General features: G+C 39.2%; 1 protein-coding gene across 2 annotated transcripts in view; it reads left to right on the top strand.

The window, feature by feature from the left end:
- The first annotated feature begins 2,741 nt into the window (after positions 1-2,741).
- Positions 2,742-24,770, top strand: part of LOC129249284 (homogentisate 1,2-dioxygenase) — a 28,926-nt gene continuing 6,897 nt past the window's right edge. Inside the window, exons 1-5 of one of the 2 annotated variants that reach the window (XM_054888999.1) lie at positions 2,742-2,960; positions 11,328-11,597; positions 11,657-11,837; positions 14,853-14,973; positions 18,602-18,729. In XM_054888999.1, the coding sequence (XP_054744974.1) occupies positions 2,946-2,960; positions 11,328-11,597; positions 11,657-11,837; positions 14,853-14,973; positions 18,602-18,729 (715 nt within the window). In that variant the 5' untranslated portion in view covers positions 2,742-2,945. Of the gene's footprint in view, positions 2,961-3,384; positions 3,753-11,327; positions 11,598-11,656; positions 11,838-14,852; positions 14,974-18,601; positions 18,730-24,770 lie in introns of those variants that run through there. The other variant, XM_054889001.1, reaches the window with a different exon arrangement.

The following is a 24,770-nucleotide window of genomic DNA, read 5'->3' as shown; positions in this document are numbered from 1 at the left end:
GACAGAGGATGAGCCCTCAGCGACTTCTGGCGTATGCGCAATTCCACCAGTCGTTTGAGACTTTTCGGCATGAAAGAGGTCATGCTGATGGGTCTAAAGCTTTTGGGGCTGGTGTAGTCGTCTCTTCCAACCTTTGTGATGAAAGCGACCCTCATCATCCTCCAAGAGCGTGGTATGTAAGCCAGAGCCAGGCATGCCGAGAAGATTTTCTTCAGGGCTGCTGTCACGGACTCTGCGTCTTCCTTCAGCATGGCAGGATATATGCCATCTGGTCCGGGCGACTTGTAGTCGCCAAAAGATTTGATTGCAAATCGAATGGCGTCCTCATTCACCACAGATCTGGCAACACAACAGTCATGCCGAAAAGGTGTAACAGCTCTGACTACTGTCTCTATCAATAAGGGCTGTTGCCGGCTGACGCTTATCTGATTACCAGGAAAGTGAGATTCCATCAGCAACCTGAGTGTCTCACTTTGCCGCTCCGTGAAGGAGCCATCAGATTTCCTAAGTGACACCAGCTTTGCAGTTGGGTCCTTTTTTAGGATCCCAACAAATCTCGCCGTGTCACTCAGAGATTCAATACCGCTGCAGAATTCCCTATATGAGGCTCTTTTCGATTCCTGAATACGCCTCTTGTAGTTCTTCATAACATGACGGTATCGCTCCCAGTCCTCAGCAAGGTTAGTCTTGCGGGCCCGGTTTAGAAGTTTTCTCGACTCACGCCTCAACTTCTGTTTTTCTGGGGTTTCTAGAGGGCAATGGCATTTGTGCCTTCTCGCCACACTGAAACTCAATGTACCTGTGGTCCGAGCACGAATCTTCGGGAAGGACTCACCAGTTCTTGATTGACCACCTCAGTTTTGAGTTTGATAGGATGAGATCAATCAAGCTGTTACAAACGTTGGCTGTGAGCCCTTGTTATGTATGTCTAGGCAAGAGGACGCGATAATAGATCACAAGGGTTCGTAGAGTTACCAGTGCTGTTGGAGTCGTGTTATACACAGTGCGTGATACATGTTCTGCCGATTTTTAATAAACAGTTTAAAATTCTGTCCGCAATATGCTTCAGAGATAAAAAGTATACCATACCTCAAGCAGTTATAACGAGTTCTGCTTAGAGAGGACAGTGGCAAAGAAGGTGTTCTTACGTACCCCTTTCTTCTTGGCATAAGTTATACGCGTCGTTCTGGACCAATCCCATTTAGCTGCGCGCTATGGAGTGAGACAAAGTTTCGTCAGTACTCCAACCAATATTTTACATTCCTTCCTTGGGAGTGATAAAATAAAGTTGGTTGTTTTCGTGTTTCAAATTCGAATCATTATTTTGGCAATCCTGTGGGAGGTCGGGGCTTCCCATATAGACTGTTCTTCCAGAATTAGTTCCTCGTCTAATGTGATACTTGGATAGCTCGCAACTGTGATGCTGTGATTACCATCACGAATGTACTAATCTACATAATTATGTATATTATATTTCTGTGGTTAGCTCATATTTTGTACACAGATGCTTAGGCATTTCCCAAAGGGCTTGTTCGGGCACTACTTATGAACTTTTGAAATCTTATTGCAAATGCTAAGTTGCTACTTTTCTGATGTTCGGTACACATTTTGGAGGTGAATAAGTAAATAAGATTTAAAAGCTTTCTATAGATATGCTCCTTGATAATTGCGATATTGACGATAATGTATTATTAAAAATGACAAAGAATGACATACTACTTACTATAATAATTTCACATCGAACTTTATTCTTTAAGAAATCGTGCAATTCGAACAAGCCCATATTTTCATAGGAAACTTCTAACTCTTACTAATTCAATACCGCGCACAAAAAATAATTGGGAAACGTTTAAAAAAGCCATGAATATCTCATTGAATGACTAATTTTAACTAATGCCCTAGCTGTTCTGTTTTGTTCAATTTAGATTAGTTCCTACTTCATCGGCTGTGAGAATTAATTGATTTAGGAGTTTTCTGAACGATATGTAAGGCCTTTCTAGTGAACCATTTCTTTAGTGTGGTTTCACAATGAACCCTCTTTATTCATAAGTCCATATCCTGAAAATTATTTCCTAAAACATTGGTAAATACACAAGTAAATGATAAGTACTTTCAAAACAATTAAACGCCTTATTTTGTACTAATATCTGTATTTACAGATGTTACATTTAATTTCATACGAAATTGTATATTTTTAATTAAACTTTAAACTCAATTTCGGTAATATCTATACAGAAATATGCATCATGGTTAAAAACTTGGTTATATGTTTTTTTTCTGAGAGACAACAAAGGCCCACATAAAATTGTGGAATAATTTTACACCTCAGATATAAGGATATTGTGATTTCGAGTGCGGTTTCCTAAGAAGGGGTCAACTTAAAAAAACGGTGTGTGACATATGTATATGTATTTACATGGGTACTCCTTCCTTGTCCACTGGCACAACCTGATCATTTTTGTTGCAGAGTGTAATTATTTGTATATTGGGTGCAAAGGTTGAAACATAATGTTAATGTTCATAACACACTCTGTGTAAAAGGGGAGCTTCCCAGAAGATTAAAGGTTCCACTTTTTGCATGCCAGCTCTTACTTTGTGTTGAAGAAGTGTTTATAGTAGTAAGAAGCGAAAAAACAACAATCAGCAATTTTTATTAACAAATACTAATATATACGCACCATACTAAGAAGAAAAGTGGATACGAAAGTTAAGTTGACTATTGTTGGCTATAAACGACTGGTTGGCAGAGTCTACTTGCTTTTCAGGTTTTTATTTTAAAAGCTACTCATAAATAAACAAAGTGACTTTGTAATGAATTAGTAGTGGACGTTGGATATGGTTTTACTAGTTTCAAGCAATTTACAGTATATTTTTCAATCAAGCTATCTCCGTATTATTTTATTTCATTTTCATAAACGGATACAAAAAGGAGCGGTGGTTTAAAAATGAATGATTATAATGTGAGTAAATAATTTATTTAAAAGAAAACAGTTCAAGAAATAGCTGAAATTCAAAAAATATGATGAAGTTATACATATTTATATTTGAAAATAATCATTATAATTTGTACAGTTTTTATATGCTGTGTTATTTGTTTTCACTACTCGAAGAAACATAAACAAACACCAGAAACTTAACGATATACTACGCTTTTATTTTCTATTTTTGGTTACTGCTGCACAGTTGATGGTTCAAGTATAATATTTAAAAGTGATTCATTACATCGCATCAATAAAAGAAGTTTTTAAAATAATGCTGTGTTATTGTGAGAGTGAAAATACGTAGTATACAATTGATTTATTATAATTATCATAAAGTTAAATCAGCAAAACAAATGGCTGAACTGTTTTTTTTTTGTTAATGCAAGGATAGTGTACAACATTATAAATCGCGTAGGAAAAGGAAATCGGTTATAGTTAAAATACTCCTGTGCAGATCAAAAAGCTCACACTAAAAAAGAAAGGTGAATAGTGAAACAACTTTACCAAAAACCGCTGTGCAGCTTTAGAATGTTGATTAGAGATTTGGAAGACCGCCAAGAAGAACTGACTTAAAACTCAAATTTTCATCAAGAAGTGCAAGAAAAAAGTCATTACTATCGCATGCTAATGTTGAGAAACTATTTTCTATTACTCTAACTCACGTTTCGCACTAAGCGGAATATTGAGTTTAGAGTTTAGTCAAAGCCGTTAACAGCCCTACAAAACGAGAACATTATTCCCACAGTGAAATTCGGGAAGCTAAATGTAATGGTAAGGGTTTATATACTATACAACATGACATTGCATTGCATTGTAAAATTGCAAAAGATTATCCCTCGTATTTCCCATAAAAAATTGGTTAATATTTAATTCTATAACTACTTTCACCTTTTCATCGTTGGATGAAGTCTACCTCCATCCACGGGACTTAAAAATTACGTTCACTCGGGATCACAATCGGAAATATGATAATTATTGTTTAACAGTATTTGATGTGTAGGTATATATAATATAATATATTGCTTGTTTTGTTATTGAAGAGGTGGAACAAAGTATTGAAAGCCGAAAAGGGTGGGACTTGCCTTTCAGCTACCGCACTAAAAACTCAGCTCTGCTCCGTTTCTCTCCTTCCCTTGAAATATCAGTAGGTATTACTTGGGAGAGGGAGAGCAGCCTATTGCTTGATTTTGAAATCTTAAGGAGTGACTTCGTGCAGCTTATTTTGGCTGGGTTTTCTACCCTTAGTGGCCTCCTCACCTAAATGCTTGTGTTGTGCCTTTCGTTTGCTCCGAAGTTAGTAGTGTGCGTACGTATGATTTGAAGTGCTCATGTCCCGTCAGTATTTGGGTTAGGTAGAAATTTGCTTTCTCATTTCGCACGATTCGATTACGACGAGGGAATCAGACAATGTGTCTAACAACAGATAGCAGCGCGCTCCCATCGCACTTGACATAACATGCTATATCTCTGGATCGTCTATTTGTAGCTCGTTGCGCATGCTGTTTCGCTCACGTGTACGTCAATGGAACAAAGTCCCCCGATCATCGGTACTGCTTCTTCCGATGTTGTCCAGAATGGCCTGTGTACTTTAACAGAACATATCCGATACAGTTACCTTATTTCTAGTGCATGTGATGGTTGTTTTAGAAGAATCAGACCAGATTGGCAGGGCATATAGGAAGTCGCTATGTACGGTGCTTACGTACAGTTGCCTACGTTGCTGTTTGGGGCTTCCCCCATTCAGCATCACCCATGTTGTGTCGCAGCCCTTTTTCGGCTTCCTCGATTGCATACTCTATGTGCTTCTTGAATGTTAGTCTAGCGTCCAATATGATGCCTAAGTAATTTATTTCTTCTCTTACTTTCCTACTTCTGAGGATAGGCTCGGCCTTGTTAGAGGTTTTTTCTGTCAGACATAATTGTATACTCCACCATGACTAGTGCTTTATTATCAGGAAATCCAATAAGTCTCAATACCTCAGGTAACTGTAATCGAAGTATCATACAACATCGTGCGGGACTCCTTCGGAAGTTGTACGTTTTTACTTCTATCCTCTGCCTCATACAATAACGTTCTATTTGGCAGGCAGCTACATATAATTCTTTGGAGGTATACAGGGATTTCTAGTTCGCGAAAAGTGTTGATAATATGCATCTAGCTTGTAATATTGTTCGCATTTATTACATAAGTGGTAACACGTAGGAAGTATTCTTTATCTCCCCATTTCCATTTTTCGTCACTGGCGTTATAACCGCTTACGTAATTCTGGCCGAGTTTAACAAAACGTGGCACCCGTTTTTTCTTGTGCTAACCGGCGCCAGTTGGACACTCCTAGTGTCACCCAGATGTTGTCATCGTCCAAGTTTCTGCACCATACGACGGGCTTGATGAAATCCTTATAAAGTGTTAGTTGTGTTCGTTGAGAGAGAACTTTACTACTCAATTGCCTGCTTAGTCAGTAGCACTTGTTGGCACGGCAGATTCTACGTTGAATTTCAAGGCACAAATTGTTATCGGTGTTAATGCTGGTTCTTCAATAATCGAAGTCTTTTAGAACCTCGAAATCATAACTGTAAAGAGTGGGGTGGGTGTCGTTACGCGAGTGCACCAACTGTTTGTTTGATGATAGGAGGTTCTTCGTTTGGTCCATGTCCACCACCAAGCCCATTCGTTTGGAAAAGACAGAACTAACAGCGTGGTTGTAAAGGTCGATGACACCAATATCATGGGCATACGCCAACAATTGTACGCTCTTATAAAAAATTATGCCTGAGCGATTAAGTTCTGTGGCTGACACGATCCTCTCTAACATCAGGTTAAAGACGTCACACGACAGCGAGTCACCCCGTCTGAAACCTTTTTTGGTATCAAACGGCTCGGAGAGGTCCTTCCCAATTCTGGCGGTGCTGCTGGTATTGAGAAAATTCAGACATTGCGATATGTAGGCTCCTTTTCGTGCTGTCGTATGCAGCTTCAAAATCGACCAATTGATGGTGTGTGTCGATTGGCCTTTCATGGGTATTTTTCAAGTTTTGGCGTATTGTGAATATCTGGTCGATTGTGGATTTTCCAGGTGTAAGGCCACTCTGACAAGGTCCAATCAGTTGGTTTATGGCGGGTCTCAGCCTTGCTCACAATACATTACCTAGAACCTTATACGCGATATTTAGAAAGCTAATCCCACGTTAATTAAATTCCGATCAGTAGGCATGCTTTCATCCGACCATATTTTGCATAGCTGCCTTACCAGTTCCTCGCCGCTATGCTTGAATAGCCTACTATGAGATTGAAGTCGCCAAGCCCTATTTGTATATCGTGGCATGGGCAGCGCTCAGAGGAATGTTCTAGGAGGTGATAGAAGCAATTTTTGATCGCATCGTCCTTCTCTTCCGTCGAGAAAAAACTCGCTTTGATGCGGATGTTTACGAGACAATCGCCCACCGGAGTGAACGGCAATGCTTCGCGCGCAAGTCTCTGTTCGACTATTAATCTAACCCCAAATTAGTGCTCCTTTACATGGCAGCTGTATTAGACGCCGCAAAGTCAAATGTTCGTCTTGCCTTGCCCCGTCCATCACATCCCTTGAATGGCAGCGATGCCAGCCTTTGCTCTTACGATAATATCAACAATCTGGGCAGAAGTACCTTTCTCATTAAAGGACTGGACATTCCAGTTGCATGCCCTTAAATCATATTCCTTAGTTCGTTTGCAGCGGTCGTCATCAGAATAAGCAGTTCTCATCTGAAGCTTTGTTTTGTTTTTAATGGGAGAGGGTTTTTACGTGGCGGGTCCCAAACCCAGCGCATAACCAGATATAGTCTGTTGTTTCACCTTCTTACATTAGCTCGGTCTCAAACGGATGTTCGGAAGCTACCCAGAAGATACTTGGGCGAGGCCCGGAAGTTGTGAGCTGTTTGGATCTTATGCAGTAATATTGCCCTGGTTACTCCTATCTTCCTCACTACTAAAACCAAATTCCATCTATGACAGGTTTCGACTGCTGCTATAATATTGCTGCTAATATATGTATATTGTTGCAAATCATACGTTAAAAAGTTTTCCCGAGATATCTAGCAAGCATACCGAAGGGCGCTTTTCCGGCTTCGGGGAACATACACCTTGAAAGCTATTTATTAAATATGTTCCGCAGTGTCTCGGCTCTTGTGTTCACAATTAGTTTGAAGGAAGGCATTTCTGGGGCAATTGTAAAGGACTCACACTTCGCATTACAAAAAACTTCTCTAGAGAATAATGGCTGCCTCGGAAATAGTGCACAAACAATTATTTTCGGCTCCTTGGAGCATAAGATCTTTGATCGGCGCAACACCTACAGCTCTTTTGAAAGTACCTTATAAACCAAAGTCTCATGGATCTTGCTCGATGCAATCGTATAGGCTGAATTGGTAGTGCATGACTCATGAATAAGCCATTCGAATGTACCCAATGAAAGATACTTTTGCTGTCTATATGTCTTGATGCGATAGTGAAGTATAATTAGAGTTGATCGTTACATTTACCTTATATTTTAGTCGTTGGATGAATTCAAACATATAAGGGACTATCCATTGGGCCCGTGGAAAAAGGATAACCGATTCAATATGTTATTATTCTCTTGAATCACATGAAAGGTCTAAATTTTTCGACTTTCTGGGCGTATTATATTGTGTATCAGGGCGAGAAGTCGGGCGATGCGATTAGCTAACTGGGGCCTTTCCACCAAAAAGATGAAGTGGCCAGTTGCAGAGTTGAGCGATATCTTGTGCTGAGATTGGCGGTGGTGCTAGCAATGGTTATGGGTCGGCAAGTGGCGGACCCAACCACGTTGACTAATTTTGCCGTATGATTTGCAACATAGGTCTTACACGGAGTGGTTTTTCTAGTCACGTTAAAACGGTCAGATATAATTTTCGGTTGGCAAGACCTAAAAGCGCTATAACAGCCAGTTTGGTAAGAAGATATAATCATGAATTATAGGTTTTAAAAAGGTAATAAGCCTTTTCGGAGGTGTCGCAAAAGCCGCGAAGCGTGAGTATTTGTGGACTATGAACGGTGACTAATTTGCGGTTGTGTTAGCCGTTTTAGGCTGCTGATGAAGTTCATCAGATTTTTGATATCAAGACCTGCTATATCAGCAGGCGCACAAAAGAAGTGAAAACCAAGATGCTTAAATCTCAGTCCCGCGAGAGCGGAGCAGCTAAGGAGCAGGTGCTGAGATAATTCCACCCCACCCTCCATTTTATCATCCTCAGAATATCCCTCGAACGCTTCCGATCCAAAGGTGGCCAGAAGGACTTCGCGACCTTACACGTTCGTGTATTTGCCCAGCCTTCACTGAGTTGGTGCAAAGCCCATCCTTCCAGGAGTAGAGCGCAGGTTGTCAAGGGGATCCCGATCCTCTCCTTTCACCGGCACACTACCTCACAGGTCCCTTGTCTGGCCAACATTACATTATGTGCTAGAGTAGGAGTAGTTCGAGGCGCCCCACTGATTCCAATGAGACCTTTCAACTCTCTAGCTTTTTAACTGATGCCATTATCTCCAATTAGTTCCACCAATGGTATTATAGAGCCAAAATACAACTCTAGGCGAGAGGCCCTGTCTTTTGCCAATTGCGCCTTTGCATCCTCTTGCAAGGCGATTGTTGCCTTTCTTACTCTCTCCTCAATGTTGATCTTCCACGTTAGTTTACTGTCAAGGATTAGACCTAGGTACTTCACCTTATTAGAAAACACCAACGGAGCGCCCCCCATCGAGGGGAGTTGAGCTCTGAGTATTTTAAATTTCCTCGTGAAAAGGTCGAGCTTCATCTTAAGAGGATTCACTGACAAGCCGCAGCCCGCTGCCCATCGAATAACTACGTTCAGATATCCCTGCATCAAATCGTACAGGGTACCTACAAAATTTCCTCTAACAATTAATGCCACGCTATCTACGTAGGCAATCAGCCTACAGCCCCTTCTAACCAGCTCCACCTGCAAATCATTGATAACAATGACCCAGATAAATGGTGGGAGATCACCGTCTTGCGGCGCGCCCTTACTCACCTGCCGGCAGAGAGAGACGCCGCCCCACTCTGCCACGACCGTTCTGTCACTAAGCATTCTGTAGATAAACCTGGAAAAGCCTACCCAGAGATTTAGTGATTACCCCCGTAAGAACGTTATTAAAAGTCCCCACAATGTCGAGGAAGGCGCCAATTGCGAGTTCTCTCTGATATAGAGACTCCTCAAAATCTTTAACAATTGTGTGCAGGGCAGATTCTACTGATCTGCTTTTGCAGTAAGCATGTTGGGTATGCGACAAACGCCCCCAAGGAATTTCGTTTCTTATGTGTAGGCCAATCAGCCTCTCAAGGGGTTTCAGCAAGAAAGATGAGAGACTGATTGGCCTAAAATCCTTAGGGGAGACATGTGAGCTCTTGCCAGGCTTGGGTACGAACGCAACCCTCACAGCCCTCCAAGATCCCGGTATATAATCCCTGACTATGCAACTCGCATAGATAGGGCTCAGCCAGCGGCATGACACCCCCGCAGATTTCTGCAGGTAGGCAGATATGATGCCATCAGGACCAGGCGACTTGAAGAGCCCGAAAGAGCCAATGGCCCAAGTCGAGCGGTGCTTATCCAGCAGCTAACCCCGGTTTTGAAGTCAGATTGGTGTACTTCTGAAGCTGTTGCTGCTAGATACTGGATTCGTCGGAAAATGAGCGTCGAGAAGCAGTTTTAGTGACTCATCGCCACTCATCTCCCAACGTCCTGATGCGTCCCTCAGGTACCCCAAGGGAGCACAGCTCATCGTGAGTATTCGTCTAAACGTTGAAGATTCATGACAGCCCTCTACGATTCCACAGAAGTTTCTCCAAGATTCCCCCTTGGCCTACCTAATTTCGAACTTATAGTTTCCTAGCCCTACTTTATGCAATTCCCATCCTGAGGGAGACTCAATTCTTTAGTCCTATTAAAGACGCATCTGCACGAAGGCTTAAGCTCAGAAATCTCAGCTGTCTACCAAGGCTGTTTCTCCTTCTTAGGGAGCGTTCTAAGTGGACAGGAGCTTTCGAGAGCCTTATTACAAGCTGAAGTGAAGATCTCCACCAGATCATCGATCGCTCCCTCCGAGGGATCTAGATTTTCCTTTGGTGCTTCGGGGAGAAGGTTCATCAGATTCCTGCCGTATGTATCCCAGTCCGTTCTCCTTAGATTTCTGTCGGTGGGTATTTTTGGACGGTTTCAGCGAGAGAAAATTGAATATACCTGTGATCTGAGAAGGAATGAGTGCTAAGTACCCTCCAATTGAAAATTCGGTGTAAAAATGAGGAAGAGGCCAGAGTAAGATCCAGCACCTCTTCCCTGGTTGCAGTAATGAAAGTGGGGTTTTTACCTCTGTTGCAAATAAACAAATCTTCGTTGCACCTCTTCCCCAACAGGTATGGTGGGAGTTTGCGTTCGTCCCTGCGCCTCGCTTCAGCCAGGGCTTCCCTCAGCATCATCGGAGGTGGCTCCACCTCGTCCTTAAGCACCATATAGACTGACATTAGCCACAAATTTCCGGCAGGGACCTCCACTATCTAGTAAGTTTGTATCTATTTGTTTACATGTTTGGTAGTGATCTTTCTCGGGAGGAAGCCTGCCGACTTCAGGGGTTGGATTACTTGTAAGAGAGATTTATATCCCGAAGATATATTTTGGCTTCCGGAAAAGATTTGAGCGGGCTTATAACATTCGAGACGTGAGCGGCTTTGCCAATGCTAAACATTTACATTATGGCTTGAAAGCATGTTTGTAAGTTGCGTAAAAAATATAGCTTGCGCTTTTATAAATATATCGGCTTTTCAGGGAATTAAGGCGCGTGAGCGGATTTTGTTTAAGTTTTGAATTGCTTTACCTCTCACTCTTTCAAACTTTGAAACTTCAATTTCTGTATGAAGAGCTTATATTCTTACTGCTTCTGAACAGCACGGTTGTTCTTGGTTATTTTCGGAGTTTTACGTTGTTGGAACTTCTGTTATGTACATTATTGTTACTGGCTTGGGAATTTGTGAAGCTTCTATAAAAATCATTTTGTATTAGTTTGCTCCATAACGGTAACAACTTCTTTGGAATTGTCGCGGCACATGTATTTACCCGAATAGGGTGGGAATACTTTGTTGGTAATAGTAAACAATTCGTTTCGGTAAACTGTAGTCTTTGAAAATTTTCCCTTGTCTCTTTCTAAATTTTCGACAAGGGATCCCATATAGGCATTAGGACTGCCTTTCGAATCGAAGAAGCAATAATACTAATTTGTCATATTAAAGAAGCTTGAATTGATTATACTTGTAGAAATTATTTTACTTTGATTTCCAGTATATGAGTGGTTTTGGCTCCTACTTTTCATCAGAAGATCACAGATGCCCCAAATCATTACCTATTGGTCAAAATTCTCCGCAGAAATGTCCGTACGGTTTATATGCAGAACAACTATCGGGAAGTGCTTTTACAGCTCCACGAAAAGAGAATTTACGATCTTGGTTATATAGGATACGGCCCAGTGTAATGCATGAACCGTTCAAGCTACTCGATTGTAAAACCAACTTGAGTAGCGATTGGAATGAGCAAGTTCCGAATCCTAACCAGGTAAGGTCCACGTTTGCATCAAAGTGAATTATTGAAAATTAACCTTTGATTCTTTTTAGATGCGTTGGATGCCTTTTGATATTCCATTAGAGAGTAATGTTAATTTTGTCGAAGGTTTACATTCAATATGTGGCTCCGGTGATAAACGTAGCCATTCTGGTATTGCTATTCATGTTTATCTCTGCAATACTTCTATGGATAAATCAGCTTTTTACAATAGTGATGGCGATTTTTTGATTGGTAAGATTGCGTTATGTTTTATATATATAAATATTATAAACATATTCGAATTAGAACCTTCATATTTTTATATGCATTTTAAATCTGGTTAAAATTTGCGTTCTATAAGATATTCCCAGCCTTTCGAGAAAATATAAACTAAACGGAAGGAACTTGTAGAACTTGAAAGATTATCTTATTTTTCATCTACAAAATTGGTCAATATTTTCAAAAGGAGCATTTATGTATCAAAATCTACATATTTTTAAGAATTTATTTCCAGACCAACGCTATTGGCCTTTTTTAAAATTACAAACACACATTTTCAATATGCAGTGTCCATGCATTCGCACAACTTCTTGCCGTTGTAACAGCCTGAAGCTCCTGTAGATGGAGGAGAAGCAGAGAGCGCGTGAAAAGCGGACTTATTTGCACCGTAGTACCGGGTAGTTATGCAGTCTTTGATCATGGGGCGACTGACGAGGGTACCCTAGCTCGGGTCCAGGTGGTTCGGCGGGCCAGATTATGAAGCATAGTCACTTCGATAAACTGTGCGATAAATTGTCTGTAATTTTTTTAATGCCAGCATCGAATACGCATGTGGCATAAGTGGCTGCATGAATTCTCCTTTTCGCTGAATGTGTTAGTAGATAATATTTTGTTTAAAGAACCAGCGCTAGGTGTTCTTTTGCCACCTTGGAGGGCAGTGGCTGAAACTCCACGTCGATTTTCAATAGTGAAACGCGAAGAAGAAAATCAGATAATTCAAGATATGCAGAAAAGTGGAGTTATTATTATTATTAGCCATCAATAAGCCCGTGAAGCTCATCGGTTGTACTGGTTAAAAAAAAAGATCGAAGCGTACGATATTGTGTGGATTACAGAAGGCTGGGAGAAGTCACGAAAAAGGAGAGCTACCCTTTACCATGAATAGATGACACTCTTCACACTTTATCCGGTGCGAAATGGTTTTTCGTTTGATTGAAAAATGAGAGCTGTTAGCTGTGGTTGAGTGCGTAAAACATTGTGGCTAAGGCGTATTGGGTACAGTGGACTAGTCTTAAAATAACTGATGGAGTTCTGCATTGCGTATGAGAAAGCGAAGTTGAAAATCATACCCATGATCTGATTATAGTTCCTAAATCCAGACTTGTATTTGTGCTAGAGGAATTCCACAATGGGCCAAGTGGAGGCCATCTGGGTATCACTGAAATGCTGGAGAAGATTAAGCAGCGGATTTACTGGGTAACTTGCTGAGAACCAGTAGCTGAATGGATTCGAAATTGTGCGCAGTGTATGGCAGCGAAAGCTCCGAAGGAGAGAAGTCATTGAAGATTACAGCAATACAACGCAGGTTCGCCATTTCAGCGAGTGGCCACGTATGTGGCAGGCCCGTTTCCAACAAGTGACTCCTTGAACAAATATATAGTCGTTGTTATGGATTTGTTCAATAAGTGGCCCGAAATGTACGCTATACCAAACCAGGAGCCAAAACCATTGCTGAGGTTTTTGTGCAGAATTAGGTGACTAAGTTTAGAGTTGAATTGATTGAATTGCATTCAGACCAAGAAAGGAATTTCGAATCCGCAGTATTTAAAGAAATGCATTGCTTGCTGGGAATTAAGAAAATGCGTACAACACCTCTGTATCTCCAATGAGATGGAATGATCGAAAGATTCAACTACACTCTGGAGGAGCTCTTGCAAAAGACGGAGAGTGTCAACGAAATTGGGACAAACACATGCAAATGTTCCTGTTGGCTTATCGCTCATCGGTACATGAAACTACTGACCAATCGCCTATTAGGACCATTTTTGGAAGCGATTTAAAGTTTCCGGGTGTTTTAATGTTCGAAAGAGGTTGCGCGATTGCAATGGACGAAGATAGTCATCGGAGAAACACCGCAAAATGCCATGGAAGAATTACACCATAATGTAAGGTACCCAGCTAAAGTGTAACAAGAGGAAGGATCGATTTGACCGTGCTGTCAACTCCGAAGGATTCAGCGAAGCAACGTGATTAAACGGTTGAATGATTCAGTGTATTGTATAAGGAGATTGGCTTCATTAGGATCTAAGGATTTGGTGTATCGAGACGATCAGACTAAGGCGGAGAGTAGTGTAGCAAACTGAGAAATTTCACAAACCGACTGGTGAGAATTGCGAGCAAATGAGATACCAAAACAAAACGATGAATTCGTCAGAAGATACGAGTTGTCAAATCTAGAAATTACGATAGTTGTTAAGCACATGTATATAATAGAGGTGCATGCGCATAGAGTATTCAGTCTTAAGTTAAGCGTGTGAGCGTGTAAACGAATAGTGAAGCAATAAAGTGATTCACTAAAGCAAGTAAGTTGTGTTGCCATTAATTTGTGACTTTTATTTAGCAATCCAGTAATCGAACTTAAAGGAATTATGCCATTCAAAACTCTGCCAAAAACTCCACGTATAAATATGACCAAACAATATTTTTAAATTTTCTTATTTGTGTAAAAAATAATAACAATTAAGTAACTTCTGAAAATGCAAATTGGAACTTTAATATAATACTTTACTGAAATTTAAATTTTTTTAAATTTTTACTGTTTATTTCCAATGAGGCGCACTTATTCTTTTAATGTTTAATACATTTTTCAATATTAGAATTATCATTATAAATGTTTCCGTTTGTGCCTCCAGGGCTCTTTGGTGGTAAACACCAAACCGTTAGTTCAGTTAGTAGTCATTTCTTTCGAGCCATTTTTCTTCACCGCTATCTAGATTTAGCCTGAGGCCGATATTTTCCCCTATTTCCCCCCTTGGATCCGCCCTTGATATATAAGATAGTTAATTATAATGACTTCTTTGATAACGTTATAATCGATTAGATAATCTCCAGCTCTTGTTTATGAAGAATTTTTGAAATTACCCCCCTCGTAACCCATTGCTTAATATAACTGTGTATTCAAAAACTGTACATTTTTATTTATGCTTGTACATAGGTTTTTACGTACATAAATATAAACTTCTATTAAAATATGTTCAATTATTTTAGTGCCTCAGAAAGGTGTGCTGGATATAACAACCGAATTTGGTAAACTGAAAGTAAAGCCTAATGAAATTTGTGTCATTCCACAAGGAATCCGGTATTCTGTGAATCTAACGGAACCATCCAGGTATGTAAATCTGTTTGTTTAATTTACTAATAAAGTTTTTAATTTTTAAAATTTACCTAAACTATGAATGCTATAACTAAAAGCTATGAGTGGCTACCGTGATATTTCTTTAAAATAGTGCTCAGAAAAGTATTGTTCTTACAATGATCGAGTTTACGTATCGGAGTGATTCGAATTTAAATAGAGAAATCCCATAACTGCAAACTGCCAACATTATTTAGAAAATAAGAATTATTTTGTATGTGGCTTGCCAGTACTTGTAGAGACGAGCAACGATGTCTTCACTGTATAGGCAAAAAGTTAATGAATTAATGTAATATAAAGTAGGCAAAAATAGGGAAATGGATAGTCTTTGCTAAAAAATGTATTTCTTAGTGGAAGCGTATCTTGAACCCGAAAAGCAAATTTGTTTCTTCATAGCTTTTATATTTTCTATAGATTAAGAGAAGATTAAAAATGTATCTTTCTGAAGAATTCTGGTGCAAGTTACGTACGTGTTTCTTTATTCAAGATCTTTAACAGACACAGCTTTTAAGTAAATACTTGAGGTTTAATACCTTTCTATTTTTTGTTCTTCATAATAGATATACTTGTATGACCTTTCCGAAAATACAAAATACGTCTATATTTCGGTCAACCAAAATTTTAGTTTAGCTCGCTCAGAAAGCACTGTGCGACGCACGGCCGTGTCAATTTATCTTCGCCCAAGCATTGAACAAGCGCTAAAAATATAGGCATGCTTCATTTACGAATTTGTATGAACAAACAAAGGTAACATACTTGTATAAGGTAGTAGTCTGGTCAAATACTAATTTTTTTTAAGATATTTTTTAGGAAGTTTTTTTTTTAAGAAAATAGAATGCGATCGTTTTGATTTTCCAAAACAACTAAAATTCAATTTGATTGGGAATTTGTATTTTTTTTGTTATTTTTTAAAGATAATCGGTTTTAAATGTTGGCTACAACTGCGCTGTAATTCGTCCATTCGTAAAGACCAATTAAACGCTGGAAAACATCGGTCGGTATCTTGTAAATAATTTTAATAATGTTAGCTTCCAATGTCTCAACCGAAGCTAGTTTATCCACAAAGCAATAGACTTGTTGGAACCAAATGTTGTTTAGAACACGGGCTTCCATTCCCGGGATCGAAAAGGCGCGATAACTTTCCCCAGTCACTGTTACATTGGCACCAGCTTCGTCTTTGAAGAAATATGGACCGTTGATTCCTCCAGCGCATAGGTCGCACCAAACGGCTGTTTTCAATAAATGTAATGGCTGCTCTTGAATGGCTTCGGGTTGCTTTTCAGTCCAAACACGTCAATTTTATTGACGTAGCCATTAAACCCAAATGGGTCTCATCGCTGATCACCATAAGTTGACCTGACCGCGCGATGACCACTTTTCACAGAGGGTCGTACGTCCTTCCATGATGAAATGTCAGTGAATACTGAAAAAATTATTTATTTAACTGGACAGTAGTCACGAGTGATCTGTCAAAACAACCCTATTGGAAAAAGTACCTCCAATCTGATCAATCTTTACATGTAAGCATAAATTTGTGCTTTAGCATATTTGATAATTTGGCAATATTTTGATATTCCTATTTTTTATTTTTGTAGATTTTTGTTTTTATTTTAGGATCAAATATGCCAACTATCTGAGCGGACAAAAATCAAAAATTGTGTTGCTCCAAATATAAATAAAGTATATACGTGTTTGGTATTTATGAGAAAAAATAATTTGTAATATTCTTCTTTGATTTAATTTCTTTGAAAATATAAATGCTATGAAAAAGCCAATTTGATTTTTGAGGTTTAGCGAACTTTAGATGTAGTACCAAGTAACACACTTTTAGTACAATAAAATTCATCCATTTCTCTCATATTTGCCCACTTTTTTTATGGAGCGGTAGCACTCAGTCCTTCGTTTACTTTTTCTTTTTACTTCGTATACGAGCAAATCCAATGTTTCTTTCCTGTATAACTCCACGCCAAATATTTGTAAACCACGTCCCGCTGAAGATGTTTGGATGTACATGAGGGAACACAGTCTTTAATTTGCCACACAATTTTTTGCTAATTTTACCGTAAAATACAATTATTGAGTAAGTAATAACATAGAGTCACAATCTCGAACAAAAATGTTATTTTGGGTGGAGTGCCAGCACTGGCACATCATGCCCACTCTCTTTTGTAAAATAAGAAGTATTAAAAAAGAAGAAAAAGCTTCTCATAAAAAAATATCTGCCGCTCGAAGTCGCCTTGAAACTGTAGGCCCCTCCATTTGTGGAACAACATCAAGACGCACACAACAAATAGGAGGAGAAGCTCGGCCAAACACCCAAAAAGGGTGTACGCGCCAAAAAAAAAAAAAAAATACATATAAATGATCCCTTTACATAAAAATTCAGGCTGACAAAGACAAATCCCTGACTAATTTCATTCATATAAATCGATCGATACCCTAATGCGTTATTGATCCAGATAAGATCAGCTATTCAACTGAATTACAATAATAAATTCATTGCACTTACCAGGAATGCCATCCCACAATTTATAGCTCAAGGTGGGCTCAGTGATAATCATATTGCACCACCTGTTACAGTTACAACGTGATTAAAGGAACAATAAAAGTAGGAAAGGATAAGGGTGATTATGTTTTGATTTCGAGATGCCATTGATTCCAGCCGATTTGGCGTGGTAAAGTATCCTGCTTCTTTGATGTTGCCTTCTATGAATTCGCTTTGGCTGACATAGAAAACCCAAATGAGTTGAGAAATATTTTGTCAAGCCATTCATCGATGCTTTCGTTTCCTATTCTAGTGATACCAACAATTTCAATTATATTCCCTACCTGTTTTTCTTCTCGTCAGTGTCAGTGTTGACAAGTTTTGAGCTTTAAAAAGCATCAAAGAATACTTTTGTTCACAACAGTTTCGCATTTACAATAAAACCACCTGGTTTTACTTGTATCGCCTTTGCACGAACACTGCATCAAGTTATAGTGCGGCTCCTACTCTCTCTTATAATTTGCTCTTTTCCCTACAATTATTCTTTATTAGTATTGCAAATCAAAATAGTTCTACACACTTTAGTGCAAAACCACTAAACGAATTTTTTCATCGTTTCAATTTACAAAAAGGCTTAAAGTACCAAGTTGTTTTTACAACTATGCTTGACGATCTCTTCTTGTAAATGGTTTAAAGTTTCAAGGAAATCAATGTTGATTACTTTCAGCTTCATGATCTTCTTCTATAGGAGTTGGAGGGTTACGGTTTTTGTTCACTCTTCTCTATTCTCTGCCTTTCGATGTACCGTATCAACTTTAGTATTTCAATTTTCATTTTCGATGTTATTGGTAACGCTGTTTTGTTGTTACTGTGGCACTGCAGAGAACCCGGCTGTAGTTGAGGGTTTTGGTTTCTCCTTACATTGTTGTTGCATTGTGAGAATCGGTGGCAATGTATCGAGATGTACTCTTGTTGCAGCGATACTTGACATTTTATGAACTCAACGAATATTTATACATAGCTTGCAGTCGTAATTTCAAGATCAAATACTCCCGTATAAACTTTTATTTAAACTCAGTTAAATAAATAGAATAAATAACATTAAATCTTTCATTCAAGGGGATACATACTTGAAGTTTACAACAATCACTTCCAGTTGCCAGATCTAGGACCCATAGGAGCAAATGGATTGGCGAATCCGCGTGATTTTCAAACCCCTGTTGCTTGGTTTGAAGATGATGAACAAGGTATGTAAATAATAAAAACATATATTATATAAGTAAAGTGGTTCGCATTAAGAATGATTAATTTTTTTCGAATAATGCCCACCAAATAAGATCTTATTAAACTATAATGAATGCAATTTCGAATTAAATGCCTCTGATTTGTCGATGCCAATTTTCGATCACTCTTCCTTAAATGTCGATCGGGATAATGCACATAAATGACGAGATCTAAATAGTCAATTTACTATGCCGATTAATGGAGTAAAGCCCAAAGTTGACGTGCCATAACCATAATGTTATAAATTTGCTGATCGAACAAACATATGGGCAACATAGTAAACAATTAGAGGTGACATGCCATAATTCCGTAGTCATAACCATAGCCACAGAGAACAATTGAATCTTGGTTTTTCGCCATAACCATAACCAGTTGTATTGTGATTTGTTGCATTGTGGTATACTTGTTGTTATCTTTTGTTTAGTTTCGCACTTCGGCATGCACAAATATGTGATAATATATGTATGTAAATATGAGCTGCTTATGGCTATGGCACCAATAGTTGATGACGTATGTATATATCATATCTTTATGGTTGTGGTACTTGCTTCGTTGCGTCGCAGAGTGCTTTCTGAGTGGGCAAAAATCAAACATTTTGTTGTCCCAAATATAGACGTACAGTAGGTTCTGTTTTTATGCGGTAGATACGTTCCGCAAGAAACAGCATAAAAAAAAAACGGCATAAAAAAAGCTACTAGTTCTATAGTAAAACTATGGATACGTTTCAAAAGTGCTAAAATCGCATAAATCTGAAATAATGTAATAAAATCGCATAAAAAAGGGTACTAGTCCCATATTATAACTATAGATACGTTCCATAGACCGCATGAATCTGAAATATGTAATTAAAATCGCACAAACAAAATTTTGTATTTTTGAAAATTATATCTTTATTTAAGAAACGTCAGAATCGAAAAATAAATTTAAGCCAGAAATAGAATCAGACAATGCCCACATGTTGCGCGTTCGTTTAGGATTTGGCGTAAAATCACTTTCGTCACTTGAGGAAATGTACACGTCTGATCAGGATGGTGATGCAGGCGGTTCCACACTTGTAGGGTTAGCATTTCTGATGTAATCTGTGATGAGTTTTTGCTTAGCTGGTTTAGAATCTTGTTTATATGTACATAAAAAAAATCCGCATAAAAACAGAACCTACTGTATTTGGTAATATTAATCTTCATTTTAGTCTTAATTCCATTGAAAATGTAAAAGCTTTGAAAAAAATGCAAATTTGATGTTCGGGCTCAGCGTGCCCTAGTTCAGCAAGAGCCAAAATTTTAGTAAAATCCATCCATCTTCCTATTTTTGTCCAATTTTTATATATCAACCCACCCACTGTGCGTTATTTACTTGTTGTATATACGGGCAAATATATCCCCTTTCGTCTCTACAGCTCGTCGCATTTCCTCTTCTCCCAATACTTCATACTTTACTTATGTCAAACTTCACAAAAACTGTCATATACAAAATAATTTTTGTTCGAGATTATGACTCTTTATTATTTACTTAATGTTTGAATACATAAAACTGTGACACATATACTGATCATTAACAAGGTCATAAGCCGAAATGCATGTCATTGAACAATATGAAAATGAACGACGCTTTGCAATATGGTGTTGAAAGTAACTACTCTATAATTACTGCAACCCTGTCACTTCTTTACTACTCCGCTGCAGACACACAGCGAATTTTCTTACGTTAAAATTGAATAATTCCCCTCAGCTCGGTCACTGGATTTTCGAATAAAAGTCACAAATTAATGGCAACACCACTTGATTTACTTTATTTTCTCCACTTAACTTCTTTACATTACATGTGCACGTTCACCTTACGACTGAATTACTCAAATCTTCTTCTTTTTCCTAATTGGTGCGATAACCGCTTACGCGATTTTGGCCAGAGGAGGCCTTCCTCTTCTTCTGCTACCACCGGCTGGCACTGCATCTAATACCTTCAGATCCGGAGCGTTTGTATCCATTCAGATCCAGCCAACGCAGCCGCTGGATCTTCATTCGCTGCACTATGTCTATATCGTCGTAAAGCTCATACAACTCATCGTTTCATCTCTTGCGATGGATGTTGTCAACGTCCACGCTATTGTGCGTCGAGAGAGGACTCAGTTGCCTGCTTAGTCCAAAGTAGCATTTGTTGGCAAGAAAGATTCTTCGTTGGATTTCAAGGCTGACATTGTTATCGGTGTTAATGCTGGTTCCTAATAAACCAGTCTTTTACAACCTCGAAATGATAACTGTTATCAGTAACGAGGGTGCCGATACACGAGTACGCCGACTGTTTGTTTGAAGACAGGAGGTACTTCGTTTTGTCATCGTTCATCACCAGACCCATTCGCTTTGTCTCTTTATCCAGTTTGGAGAAGGCAGAACTAACAGAGCGGTTGTTAAGGCCTATGTGTTAATATCAAGCATACAACAACAATTGTACGCTCTTTTAAAAAATTGAGTCATTAAGTTCTGCGGCTAGCAGAGGAATGTTGCTCCATTGCTCGTGCATGCCGGATTGTTGGGCAGTAGTCTGTGAGAGCAGGAGTGAGAGTCGAGTGGTGAATTTTCTGGTAGTCTGTTGTAATTGCAGCTTTTCGATGTCGAACATTCTTTGCGTAGGTAGATATATGTTTTTTTCCTGCACAGTGGCGTGTGCGTAGTTTGCTTGCGGTAATGATTCGAGTCGATGCTGGGTCCTATAATCGTGTCTTCCATATATTACAACATGATCGATTTGGTTTCGCGTTTTTCGGGGAGGCATTACTCCATTACTTTTCGTTTATTCGCTTACAAGTTCAACTTACAATTGAATACTCTATGCGCATGCATTTTTCCTATACATATACATGTAGTCAAGAACCATCGCAATTTTCAGATATGGCGGCTCGTATCTTCTAGAGAGTTCTGATCCACCATTTGTTGTCGCCATCAATGCTAATTCATGTTTTTGTTTGGCATCTCGTTCGTTCGCTGTTGTTGCCAAACGGTTCGCGAAGTTTTATCGTTCAGAACAATACCATATATGTTATCTGTCCATAATTATCAAAGTGGTCTAAGGCATATTTTTTTTGTTTCGAGATATTTAATGAATAGCATATAATAGGTTAACGAAACAGTCAGTTTAGGGCACGGAAATGCTTTTTGTTAGTCAAACGAGGATCCATATTATTTGCTGGAATTTGCTTTAGCCTTTTTTCTGATTCTCTGCAACACAGTTAATAGCTCTTTCGGCATTTTGTAAATGTACATCATGACTTTCTCTAAGATGTAATTTCTCTTCCTCATTATTGCATGCTTGGATTTTTCCATTCAGTAATACAAATTGTTTGTAATTTCTTCAAATTTTTGACTTAGACCACTTTCATAATTAACACTAAATGAATTCCGTATAACGTTGAAATTACATCCACTATCCTAACGTTCATTTTTGACGATATCATGAAAATTGCATTAAATATATGTATATAGTTTAAGATGATGTGGATGTGAAATAAGTGATAAACTCACTTTTTTGAAATTTTGACTTAGACCACTTTCATAATTATGGGCACATATAATTAGCGCTTACACCCTTTATTGTGTGCTTGGTCGAGCTCCTCGTCCTATTTGTGGTGTGCGTCGTGATGTGGTCCCATAAGTGAAGGGACCTACTGTTTTAACCCGATTTCGAACGGCAAATGTTTTTTATGAGAAGCTTTTTCATGACAGAAATACACTCGGAGGTTCGCCATTGCCTGTCGACGAGCGAAACACCTTTTCTATTATTTGAGCCAGCATGTGGCTTTAATGTATCTAACAAGTCTTGTGATTTTTAAATCGGCATGCCTACCTATTAGACAATGTCCTGTTAGAACCCCAAGAAGATTTCCCATATCCTTCCTAAGCAGTTTCAACAGTCGGTTTGTGCGGCCCATGTTCCGTTTTGACCACGTCATCCTACTTGTTGCACAGGTCAGGGACTGAATCCATAGCACGTTAGAAGCTTTGATGGTGTGTTTGTAGCTATGTTCGCTTTATTTGGTTGGATCGGTAATGTGGTATCCAATCTCGCTAGTTTATCCGCTTTACAGTTGTCTGCTATGTCGCTGTGACCAAGCACCCAGAGCAGGTTTATTGCAAAAACTGTGATAGTCCAGTCCAAACGTCGTTATATTCTTTTAGTGTCTTCGAGTTAATATTAGGTGATTGTAATGCTATCAGGGCCGATTGGCTATCCTCCTCTTGTGGTGAGAACACTTTTCTTTAAGTCTGACCATCTTTTCCTGATAGCCAGAATTTCAGCTTAAAATACGCTACAGTGATCCGGTAGTTGGAATGAAATGTTGGCACTCATTTCCTTAGAGTGAAGGCCACCGCCTACTTGTTCATTGCGCTTGGAACCATCTAATGCCACATCTGTTGTCCATTACCCCATTGTCCCAATCTTCTGTCGTTGGGAAAGTTGTGTTGAAGGATGTATTTAAATGCAGCTCTACTGAGTTACAAAAATCTGTCGTTTGATGTAAGAAGGCGTATTCGTCTAGTATTCTTACGTGATCCTTCCTGTCAGTGCTAGGTAAGAAGATTCTCTTAACCCAAATGCCGTTCTCACCGCCATCTGTTTGCCGTAGGCTTCAATCGGTAATAAGTGCAGCATGACATTCATCGCTGCCGTTGGCGTGGTCTTTAGTGCCCCGCTTATGCAGAAACTAGCACCCCTTTAAATACTTTCTTTACTATTGTTCTTTTCTCAAGTGTTATTCACCAAACTAAGACACCATATGTCATTATAGGCCTTACCACTACTCTATATAGCTAGTGTACTATTCTTGGCGTAAAGCCACCTTTTGCTCCCACAACTCTTTTGCATGTATAGGTGCTTTGACTGCTTTTTTTATTCTATCATTTATCCTTTGTTTCCACGAAAGCTGCCTATCTAGTACTAGTCCTAGGTAGCTGGCTTCTTCTCCGATTGATTGGGTAATTCCACAAGGATCCTGCGTTTTGTTGGCTTTTACCCCAAGACCACTCGATACAGTCCACCGGCTTACATCATTCAAAGCGTTTTGATTATATTGCAGAGGATATCTGGTAATCGATTCCCTGTCAGTATCCACACCAGAGGAGAAAGTACACCGCCCTGAGGTGTACCCCTACTGACGGATCTGTGTATCGTCGAGAGACGCATCGTTGAAATTACGAACCTGCGTAGTAACAACTGTTCACGAGTCCCTCGGCGACACCCAAATCAGTCACCGCGCTTGTTATGGCCCGGTAAGATGTTATTGAAAGAGCCCGCTATGTCTAGGAAGGCTACCAGAGAATGTTCTCATTCTCTATTAATTTCTCTATCTCTGTAACTAGTGAATTTAGTGCTGTCTCTGTGGATTTACCTTTAGAGTTTGCATGTTGTGATATCACGAGTAGCAACGGTGTCAAGCTTTCTCTTATAAAGGTGTCTATTAATTGCTCTAACGTCTTTAATAGAAATGAGGAAAGGCTAATAGGTTTGAAGTCTTTAGGTCTCGTATGCGAGCTCTTACCGGCCTTTAGTATAAAAACTACCCTGATTTCTCTTCAGTTAAGGGGGACGTAATTCGATAGTAATGTTGCTCTGAATATGGTTATCAGCCATTTCATAATGTGGCCGATTGTCTGCTGCAGTTGCGCAAGGATTATCTCATCTGGTCGCGGTGTTTTGTATGGTTGGAAGTTTTCTACAGCTCAAGTTATATTGGCTTCTGTGACAATGTTGAGAATATCGGAACCTAGTACCGCATCCAAAGTTGGACTATTGGTGGTTACAGCTTCCTCTAAATTGCCTGGGAAGTGAGTATTTAATGGTAGATCTAATGATTCTTCTTCTTCAGACCGCTCTCTGTTAGTTGGCTAAATGACAGTCCAGGGTATCCTTTGCAAGCGCGGGCAAGAATTTTGTCGAGAGTAAACGCGAGAAAAGAAAATCAGTAATGGATTTCAAAGGTAAAAGTGTGATTGCATTATATTTGGCTGGAAAA

This window comes from Anastrepha obliqua, chromosome 5, assembly GCF_027943255.1.
Source record: "Anastrepha obliqua isolate idAnaObli1 chromosome 5, idAnaObli1_1.0, whole genome shotgun sequence".
NCBI classification, from domain to species: domain Eukaryota; kingdom Metazoa; phylum Arthropoda; class Insecta; order Diptera; family Tephritidae; genus Anastrepha; species Anastrepha obliqua.
Note: the sequence above shows the minus strand (reverse complement) of the source record. Positions and strands in the feature narration are given on the sequence as shown.